Source organism: Mya arenaria, chromosome 4 (genome assembly GCF_026914265.1).
Source record: "Mya arenaria isolate MELC-2E11 chromosome 4, ASM2691426v1".
Classification (NCBI taxonomy): domain Eukaryota; kingdom Metazoa; phylum Mollusca; class Bivalvia; order Myida; family Myidae; genus Mya; species Mya arenaria.
The window spans coordinates 42,687,926-42,699,805 of NC_069125.1; the positions used below are offsets into that span (position 1 = coordinate 42,687,926).

Consider the following 11,880-nt stretch of genomic DNA (forward strand, 5'->3'; position numbering starts at 1 on the left):
AGTTACCAATGACAAGACGTTGCCCACTGTAACTAATATATGACAGGACTTGTTGGAGTAGAGTCACCAATGACTAGACGTTGCCCCTGTAATTAATATATAACACGACCTGTTGGAGTATAGTTACCAATGACAAGACGTTGCCCACTGTATCTAATATACGACACGACTTGTTGGAGTATAGTCACCAATGACAAGACATTGTCCGCTGTAACTAATATATGACACGACTTGTTGGATGTGAGAGACCAATGACAAGACGTTGCCCCTGTAACTAATATATGACACAACTTGTTGGAGTATAGTTACCAATGACAAGACGTTGCCCCCAGTAACTAATATATGACACGACTTGTTGGAGTAGAGTAACCAATGACAAGACGTTGCCCCTGTATTTTTATTTTTCGGCAGACATTTAAAATTTTGTTGTATGTTATAAGGGTGATAAAAAAAATACATGCAATTTCCTTTTATCATCTGAATGTGTAAGCTGAGGTACTTTCAAACCATTTGTTCCTCGCAACTGAGTTGGCTCATAGAGAGTTCGGCACTTGCCATGCAAGCTTTAAGTTTAGGTGAGCTAGAACGGGCTGTTTTTGCACTTCCATATTTCTATATCCTTTAGTATTTTTAACTTTCACTGTATTTAGTTCATCAACATTGGTTCATCTTATAGATGGTTCTATCTATTGTGAAGTAAATCAAGATTTTTTGCATATATCATAAAACCCCCACATCATTATGCATTATGCTATTAGCATGATATTTACCAAATGTAACCTTCAGTATTGTCATGTCTACTGTTTTTGAGCACAACATAAAAATTGCATAAGTTTTTGTTCAGTTTTACATACTTTTCATTTAGTATTTATTTTTTTCATCAAGATCATTTTGTCAATTGTTTTATTTTATCTTCACTTGGTATCTCCCCATTGGCAATGTTATAATTCTCTGTCTATGGCAACGTCAGATACCCCCAGCACACTATTATGCACTGATTGATTGAGTGGTGTGGTACATTTTGCTAGGAAAATCTTGTTATCATGAACAATTAATAAGGTAGTTTCATAGGTGCCGAATGGTGACCTCTTGGGATTGGAAGACCATGATATTACATCATGTGTTCCTCTATATTTATTAAAAAATGTATGCTGTCATGATTAATTTTCTAAATTTAAAATGCAATAAATTGTTGTATGCAATTTCATTTGAAGAAGAGTTTTCTCCCCTACTGCATAATGTCCATGAAAAATAGAATTTGTTTGTCAATTTTCCCATTGTACTAATGTAGTGTAAACAAAAAATAAGAATACGGCAGACCATGGTTTATTTTGGCTTATTAAACATAATTGTAACATTTACATCAATGAAATCATGATTTGTACGGAATCTGGTTGACAGAAGAAAGAAAAACTTTGATGATTTTCATTCTAATACAGTAATATAGGCACCAAATTGTAATTTGCAGTCTCCACATTAACTTGTGCAAGAGCAATGTCAGAAATTATCCACATAACAGAAATTCCAATTCCAAACAAGCCTCTTCAATAGTTTTTACTTTGATGACATTTCTTTGAAGAATCATAAGACTGAGTGGTTTTGTGGGTGCTGGGTAATTACATGGCTTCTGATGATACAGGATGAAAGCCAAGGCATGAAACCAGAGAAGATTCATACAGCAATTAGCTGATTATTTTCATTGTTTGTTTCAGAGCTATGGAAAAAAAACCATCAGATTTTCCTAGCCATTTGATTGCTTGGCTTGTATTTTTCTCTTTGTACTACAGATTTTTTACGTCTTATGTTTCATCATAAAAACTTAAATGACATAAAGTTTTTATTACTGCAGTTTCTAATTACTCCAACTAGAGGTGATTGCAAAAGGCACTGTATTTGATGTGCATGATAATTATAAATTATAATGTTTAAAGAGAAAAATATAACTTGTATTTCAGAATATGTAAACTTATACATGGCAAACAGAAGGTAGTGCATATCTCCTATCAAATATTCTCCAAATTCTTAATCTTTCTTACCCCAAATATAATATACATTCACTCATGCCATGTTCTCACCAATCAGAAGGCAGTATTTCTTTTTAAGATTCTCATCTGAGTTGCTTGTAATTTTTAATTTGAATTTTTCAAAACAAAGCATTGTGGTGCCATTTTTTCCAACTTCTGACGCATCTTGCTGTGTACATATTCATGTAAATGAATAACATTCGGTCAAGGGGTTTCAAACTGGAGTTGGCAGAGATGAGAATCTTAAAAAACTATGGCCTAAGAGCTGATTCCTTGCTGTACATGTATGCTTGTTTGCGGGCTGTGTAACTGACCATGGTTTCTTCATTCTGTCACTGTGGCCACTCTAGCATGTTTGAGAGTCGTGTGGAGCCCATGGTCAGCCAACGGTCAAGCCCACTCATGGCTGCCAGCTGGGACCCCGCAACTGCTGCCAAACGTGACAAGGTAAGACCAACACTTAGTACAATGTAAAATAATTCCTTTCATTTACATTGCAATTGCATTATACTGTTGTGATGAAATAGAACTGCATATTCATAGAAGCTTCTTATGTTTTAAAAAATGCACCACTTTTACTTATCTTGACCATGGGCAAATCGTGATAAAAAAGTGCCTGTATGTAAAAAAGAAATAAAATACATCTTTGCTATATATTGTTAAATTGAGGTGGTAGAAAAAGCATCTACTAAGGCTGCTCTTGTATGATAAGTTTATCCCAACCCAACGCTAGGGTTGGTATGAACCTATTTAAAAACAGGGCTTCCATTAAGAATTTGAATCTGGAAGTATGAACTTCCTGTCCAACAATTATGGAAGTTTTTTCACTGAAATGTGGAAGTTTAAGTCTCCAGAATACAATATCTTTTTCAACTAGAATGTTAAAAATTATTTTGCAACTTTAAACATGCCAAATTCAAATACTTGTATTATAATTATTCGTTTTACTGAAAGACTGATTGAAATTGTGACCATAAAAGTAATATTTTGATATTTTGAACTTCCAAGCTTTCTACTTTGGAAGTTTTTTTCAACATTATGGAATATTTTGTACTTCCAAGGAATCAAGTTTATACCCATTTCTAGGGAGTAATATACTTCCAAACTTTCTTTAATCGAAGCCCTGTAAAAATAACAAAAGTGACCATGGAAGAAACATCCTATTTAAAACCTTAAACCGTTGCCATAACTTAAAACCTGAAACTTGTTTTCAGGGACAATACACATGTGCATAGCAAGGCCCATAACTCTTGCTGTAATAATCGTTGAATTATGCCCCTTTTTTCTATTGAAATGTAACAGGCGGGTGTTACAATTCTCTCCGCAGCACTCTTGTTTTTATCAAACTTCATTTCTGTTAGACAATGAGATTTTCCTGGCACAGTTTTAGATGTATGAAATGAATAAGAATATGTTCAATGTTCATGTTTTATATAGTTTTGGGAGATTTAAGTCCGTTGTTTGAGGTAGGGATGCATGTTCAGAATGAAAATATCCAGCCCACAAGTTTGAAAGTTATAGCTTTGATTATTATGTTAAAAAACAACTACATACAAATTGATATAAATATATCTTGCATCTTGTCTCAAAGTCTGGTTGTAACTAGTATATCATATACTTGGCTGTGTTATTAAACATGAAAGCATTATTAATAAAAAAAAATGCACATGAAAAGTCTTGAATGACCATAATTATACTTGATATAGAATGGGTTCATTATGTAACCAAAAACTGAACAATTATATCAGTTTTATGTAACCCAAGACTCTTGTCATTAGGATTTTCATCGAATATTGCCTGTGAGTATTAAACATGTAACTTATAACTGTAGTTCTGTTGCTGGAACAGAAAACCATTTAGACGTTGAAGATTGTAGAGAATAATTTACATAAATGCTTTATAGATGTTTCTTCATGTTTTACCAAAACAATAATGTGTCACATGTTTTCTAATGAATTAGATTTTAAGGGTAATTTGTCATGGTAAATTGATAGGAGTTACCTATAGTTTTTCTTGTAGTCCTTGCATGAACAGTATAGGCATGAACTGGCGGACCTGTTGTACAGATCTTTAATGCGATAGAAAATGGTGTAATATTCCAGAGATTAACATAATCTTATCCTATGTTGTAAACTTGCCAATAAATTTTGATATCTTAATGCATGACAGTATTATTAAACCGATTCGTACTGTACATATTATACTAATGATATTAACATACTTATCAAGTATTTGATTATAGATTTGATATAGGGTCATTTAGTTTATTGTACTCTATGAAAAACTGACCGTTATTTGTTGTTTTGAAAAACCAGACTATACTCGTGCAGTATGTCCGCAATTCTCTCCCAGTATACTTGCCTGTGAGTATGACAATCAACCCGCACTTATGTATCGTTGTATGTACGCCTCCTGCACGAGATATTCGATGTCAAGTTTGTCTCGTGATACGGTGCTCCAAATTGTATCAGCTTATAGTATGATGTTCATCAGTAGATGATTACATTTCATCAATATTCCCTGAATCATAAAACAATATATTGTTAACATGTCATTGTCATTTATATAAAAAAAACAAGCACTTAAATCAAATGTGGTGACTTCTAGTGGTTGTAAATTAACCATGACCATGAAAAAACAAATCATTGCGAAAATTATGTTTTTGCTGTATATTTAAGCAGCTGTTTGCAATAATGTAATGTAACTTAAACACAATAATTCCATACATACACATATATGACATCATCAGCGCGTATGAGTTCTGTGAAGAGTAAAGTGATATTTTGATATTTGATATTTTTTTAAGTACCATAAGTTCTCATAGCTGGAAATCATAGCTTTTATTAAATACATTTGAAAGTTTCTAGAATTCAATTTTACACATTGTTATAAGCTTGTATTGTTATTTTATTCTTTGGTTAAAATCTGTTGTTTTTGTCGTTTATTTGAATACCTCCTCCGCACTCATTTTCACAGATGACATCTCATATTTAACTATGTATAACATACAGTAGCTAGTTCTCACATTGTTATATTTGCTTTAAAGTGAAACACCTTGTATCTGATATTGTACGTTGTACATTTATTTGTCAAACAAATGTTGTCTAGGAAAGTAAAATGCCAAGTAAAGTGTAAATGAACTTTCTAAAATTTGTTTTATGACATACCTTTTGTATTCATTAAAGATGGCATATATTAAGTTATGACAGAAGTATTTTTGTTCATGGTACACTTATAATATTAGACATTCCGGCGTACATCTCGGATTGTGACTTGCTCTATGCGCTGGTATCGACAGGTAAACGCAAAATGTTTTCTGTGCCATCTCTTTGATCTAACCCTCCTCTGCGACATAGTCATTAAAATATTAATTCACTACCACGTAATGCCTAAGGTAATGTGAACTGCTGTGATTCTAGATTAAAAGAATGCTGTTTATTGGTTTTTGCTTAAAAGCATGTAAATAATGATGCTGAGATGTTGATTTGTCTAAGTTCAAGATGTTTTCATTTGGTCAAAAAAAACAATCAAAGTATTTCATTGGCCAAATAACACAAGCTTTATTTTATTGGCCTAAAAAACAAAATTTTAATTTCATGACAAAAAAGCACACACAATGTATTTTATTGGTAAATAACTCACTATATATATATATATATATTTCACTGGCCCCTCGCAGGCAGCAGGTGGTTCAGATGTTGCAGACTTCTTATTCTCAAAAATCATAAAAAATAATCTACAAACTTAATCATCAACTTTACAGCGCATGAATCTGTCTTTGATCTGACTTCAACTACTAAGTAGATAATATTGTAGAAAATATTTGTTATTATTTTTTTTATAACATTTTAATCTAAGAGTTTACACATGATGATACTAATTCATGTATCTATGTTGTCAATCCAAGATTATAGTAAGGGTATTGTCATTATGTAGCCTTGAACCTCGTTATGAGCAACTCTGAGACAGCATGAATGATATTCGTTTGAAACATGGTAAATATACATGTAACTTAATGATAGGGCTCATTTTTGTAAATTCAATGCCCGAGACTCGACCTGAAACATTTGTTGGGTCATGCTCCTTAAACTATTGGATAATGAACTTTGCCATCCATATGTACATGTGTCCCTCTTGTTAATTATGGTTTATTATATTAAAAAATATTTACAGTTTATAATTTTGTTTAACTCTTTTTTCTTTGTAGTTACTAATGGAATTTTAAACTTGTAGAACATATAGAACACATTAACCGTGAAAATGATTTTTTACTTATTTTAGTGCTATTGATAGAAATTTTCGTTCAGTTATTAGAAACTCCCTTCCACAATAGTAGATGTTTATGACCTCTTTTCCAGATATAGTATTTCAATTATCTCATTAAGATAGTGATATTGTTTCATGGTTTACTAATAGCTCCTAGCCATTTAAGGGTAGTCAATAAATAACCATAGAAACAAATATTGCAGAGATTGCATCTTCAGGAAGGAGAACTATATTCAAAATTAAATTTGTTTTTTGCTACATCTTCTATTTAGGCCAGACGAAAACAAGCCAACCTGGATGACATGCTGTATGCGGCTTCAGACGAGATGGTTGGAACCCTTAACCCCGTCCCTGAGAATGCGGTGACCAAAACCAAGGTGCAGACGGGGCCTCCTGTGATGAGCCAGAGTGCCCCACCCCCTGCTGTCCCTGGTGGTGGGGACAACTACCTCATGCCCCCTCCCACCGTTCCCCCACCACACAGGACCCTCCCACAGAGGCCAGCGAGTACTTCCAGGTAAACAGCTGATCAGGTTATATAAAACAATGATAGCAATTTTTTTAGTTGATCATTTAATATCATATGTTGTTATTGTTCTTCCTGGTTAGAAACATATTCAAAAAATGTTTTGTCATGATACATTTTCATGTTAAGCCATTTCATTTTTTGTACAATACTCCTCAGTGTTCAGGGTCCATACACTGCCTGTCATGGTTGGCTCTACACAATCCAGTATAAATGAAGCTCCATACAATGGCTAACATTCTCATGTTCTTTTCACCATCAGACTGCCCAGTGTGTCTCCCATTATGCAGAGATACGACCTGGCCTGGACCCCTCCCCTGTCATGGTTGACTACCCAATCCAGAGTTTCTATATAAAGCTTCATACAAAGGCTAACATTCTCAAGTTCTTTTCACCATCAGACTACTCAGTGTGTCTCCCATTATGCAGAGGTAGGACCTGGCTTTGGCCCCTCCCCTGTCAATGTTGGCTCTACCCAATCCAGAGTTTCAATGAAGCTTCATACAATGGCTAACATTCCCTTGTTCTTTTCACCATCAGACTGCCCAGTGTGTCTCCCAGCATGCGGAGGAAGGACAACAGTAAGCCTAGCCCTAGCCCCTCCCCAGTCCTACGACGTAAAAACAGCTTCACCCTCCCAGCCAGGTCCAACTCTGTGTAAGTACTTTGTACCAAAATTAGGTGTTACCTTAGAAGCTTGCATTGAGAGATCAGTTTAATGTGTTTAAGAGAGGTAAGAAGCCAAAGAGTTACAAAGGACATGTATGATCAATCTACGTTGTGGTTTCATATACTACTCTTCTTTTAAGAATATTATTCAGAACACCAAAAGAATGGAAATAATAGTTTGGCTGAGACTGTAAGGGCAATTAGATGGACTAATTACATCTTTTAGCTTATCTGTTATTGTCATGGCCTGTAGCACAAAAACTTTTTCCTTAACTCAAAGACAGTTCAAGATATTCAAATGACACTTAGTACACATGTTGCCCGAGACAATACCCACATGCATAGCAGGGCCCATTTGATCTCAGGCTTTAATAAATTCTCAAGTATGCCCCTTTTTGGACTGAAATATACAAGGTTTGAGTTGTGGCATTCTCTTCAAGTCGCCTTTTTCAACACACCATGATTTCTTTTCTTAATCCATCATGCCGAATGTGTCAAACGGTGATTGAGTTGCTGGATAATTGCCATGAAAGATTTTCACAGATACTTGATAATCCATATTAAATCTACAGCAATAATTACAATTATCTACAAGGTTTAACATGTACTTGGCTGGTAAACTACTTGAGCAAGTCCCATAATGCTCTTATCCAATTCTTATCTTTTGACTGGCCTCAGAATGATATTGATTTTAATTTTCACAATTGTTAGATAGGCATTGTGGATTTAACTGTGATCATATCATCTGATTGTGAACACTAATACCCAGAGGTCAAATAGGCATTTAAACGTCCATAAATTGTCGGTATTGATCGACGAAAGTGTTGAAACCTTAAATGAACTACAACACTGGCTATGAAAGAAGAATATATTCTTTGAAATATTGCAATTTCTATAACAGAAATATATTTTAATACTGATTTATATAAGATTGTCTGGATGACAACGTAAAAAATAAAATAACAATATGATTCCCTTCCACATACAAGATTATGCTTGTACATGTAATAAACAAGAATCCACTGTTTACATCTAGTGTCATAGAAATCGAAAAAGCAACACTAGATATTCATAAAATGATTTTCATGAACAGCATTAATGAATGATTATAGGTTATGTAAAATTTCGTAATCAATAATCACCATTTCTTTCATCACATTATATAGCACTCTCAAAAATACAAAACATTGTTCGTTGTTTGCTGATTAGATCAGATGACAAATATAAACTTCTTGTCTATAATTAGTGATTTTCAACACAAATGAACAGCACTTCCTGTGGAAATTGAAATCCTCTCATTCCTTTTGCACATAAATGCCTCGCATGAACACTACGACCATTGCATTATGTCATACAGAAATGTATCATTTGCTTGAATATATAATAAGTGTGACCATGCAGTCACTATAAGATAGTTCATGCCCTTTAATGGTGACATCTAAACAGTCATCAATAAACACCATTGGATCAACAACACCAAATTCATACATCTAGTCTTTAAAGAATTAAACATGTCCAGCTATGTAAAATTTAGCCCTACAAACATTTCACCACTGGGAGCTTGTGGAGAACCACTAAGTTTTCATCTAAGCCTCGACAGAGACGGGTGTTGGCTGTGCTGAGCGCGGGTTGTTGTATTCCTTCCCGTCAAATTTCTCGAGAACTCTCTTCGTTCGTGACATCTGGCGAAGATAATTCTGTAGCTGAAACGTGTTAGGGAAGCCATTCTGTAGCCGGGGACTACTTCTAGGTGTAGGCATACAACCAGAGTAGGCCTGGAAAAGTAGTGCAGACAATTAAAACCCTAAGAACGTAAAACATTTATAATTTTAAAGGGAAGTTGCATTGGTTATGATGGTTGTTCGAAACATTGAAGCCAGTAGTTTTATCCTTTTTCCAAATGATTACTTTGGGTCAATTGGTTTATCAGTAATGTTCTTGCTTGGATTTAAGAGCTGTTTTTTTGCTGTGTAATCAGACATGTTGACACAGTTATTAAGGCACTTAAAGCCTCTCTAGTTATTCAGTTGGCAGATTTAACATGAGCATGCCATATTCTATATTATGACTGCCTCACAAATCAAACAAAGTTAATAAATTTGTTGAATGCTTGAGAAAATAAGGTATGAAACACTTCTTTGAAGCTGTTTGCACTTTCTCGTGCTGTTGTTATAGACTGATATAAATCGGCAGAGAAAATAAATTTGGCATCATAATTCATATCAATGCACTTATAGCTTTCAGAAAGATTGAGTAATGACTTCTTTTCTATAAGTTTGTAGGTAATTTATTGAAATCAAATTACTCAATTAGTAGTTTTTTGTGAGATAAGTATTGTAATAAATATGAGCAATGTAGAGGAATGAATTGAAACTTAATTTGATCTTATTTGAGAGTATGATTAAAATGGATAATGGAATTGGTATACAGTTTATTCCATTTAACAAGCAATCATCATATATCACAAGTTTATGGACCAGAAAAAGACTGCTATTAGGAAATATTTTTGTAGAATTCTGGACTGTTCAAGACTAAGTAAATCAAGATGTAACTTGTAGCCTGATATGACTGTCCTGGGAAGAACCAATAAGGTGTTCTATTGAGAGGTCATGAGGAAGTGCCCCTTGGTGGGGATCAAACCCACAACCTCTTGGGTGAGAGGCAGACATCTGTGCAACTAGACGACTCTCACCCTGGTTGGGATCAAACCCACAACCTCTTGGGTGAGAGGCAGACACCTATGCAGCTAGACCACTCTCACCCTGGTGGGGATCAAACCCACCTCTTGGGTGAGAGGCACACACCTATGTGACTTGACGACTCTCACCCTGGTGGTGATCAAATCCACAACCTCTTGGGTGAGAGGCAGATGCCTATACGGCTAGACCACTCTTACCCTGATGGGGGTGAACCCACAACTTCTTGTGTGAGAGACAGACACCTATGCGGCTAGACCACTCTCACCCTGTTTGTTCAAAATTAAGTGTTGAGGATGGTTTAACAGAGGATTGAGTGTAGGATTTTTCAGCTGTGTCTTGTGACCTTCAGGGTTGACAAAATGGGTGTCTCCAAATATTTTCAAGTTCTAAATTTAAGCTTTATTCTCAACAAAACCTTTTTTGGGGTCCCAGGGATGCACAGTAGGTTTGAAATGAGGGTCCCTAGCAAGATCAAATCAAGTAAGGGATGTCAGGGAAAGGCCTATTCATAAAGAATCTTAGTGAATATTTTCAGCTTAGTGAATATTTCATTATCTTTGACAACAATTATACCCTCTACATTTTAACAAATTTATTCATTTATGTATATTTTTTTTGGATCATTTCTTGCTTATTTTCATATATTTGATGTACAAACATTGTCAGTTTTCTTTAAATTCATCTAAGGAAAAAGGCAGTTTTCCACTAAAGTGAGAAAAAAAATCACTGTTTTATTATACTATATAAGGTAACTATTTGGAGACTGTAAACAGATTTGAGATGTATAGATACATGAAAAATCATAAAAAAAATAATATTGTAGAAAACTAACAACAGTTATCTGGTTAATTATATGGGTTCAAACTAAGCCCAACTGATTTTAGGGTAAAAACTGATGAGTAACACCCGTTCCTTGTTAGATGTCATGGCAAGCACATTTAGAAGACAAGCATTCAGCAATACTCTGGCAACAACAAGCTTAACTTATTTAAATGTTTGGCTTCGTGCGACTAGCAGAAATAATTTTCTCTTGATCTCTTTCTCAAGAGGTTCGATAAAGACAAACTTTTTAATAACATTTGCTGATAGTACAGTGTGTGTGTATAAATTCAAGTGCCCTGTGAGAGGTTTTTTTAACAGCTACGCTGTTCATCTTTTCTGTCAACTAGTTTAGCATACCACTTTACCTTGGTAAATCAATCTATTGAAAATACAGGCTAATGGAGAACTTATTTCTCTTACAGTTCACACTATTTTTTAAATTGAGGCAGGTTTTCAAGCAATGTCATATCTTTAAGATAACTTGTTTGCTGAACTTGCAATTTGGCAAGCAACTGTCAAATTGTAGTTGCCTGATACCTTTTTAACTTGCCGGAATATATTTAGCAATAAAACCTGGTTTTATTTCATGTTTTCATTCTCTGAATGACCATCCTTTACTCATCCAGCTGGACCCCTTCAAATGTACATGATAAGGTCAAAAGATTGAATTAAAAACAGGAATTAAATACTTTTTACGCTAGTTGAAATAAAAACGCTGGTGTTCAATTTTGTAAGTGTCTGCATGAATAACTGACATCAATGATAAACCAGTAAGTATACATGCTACAAATGTATGTTAGCAATTTTTACCAAAAAAGTCTGCCAATGCTTTGAAAATGTTCAAACCAGTACACAAACTTGCCTTGCACAACGG

General features: G+C 34.5%; 1 protein-coding gene across 1 annotated transcript; it reads left to right on the top strand.

Annotated features, from left to right (window-relative positions):
* The first annotated feature begins 771 nt into the window (after positions 1–771).
* On the top strand, positions 772–7,477 carry LOC128230816 (uncharacterized). Its single transcript, XM_052943258.1, has 5 exons — positions 772–2,471; positions 3,803–3,823; positions 4,340–4,387; positions 6,563–6,807; positions 7,357–7,477. Exons 1-5 carry the CDS (start codon positions 2,340–2,342, stop codon positions 7,475–7,477), a joined length of 567 nt encoding a protein of 188 aa, XP_052799218.1. The 5' UTR covers positions 772–2,339.
* Positions 7,478–11,880: the final 4,403 nt, after the last annotated feature.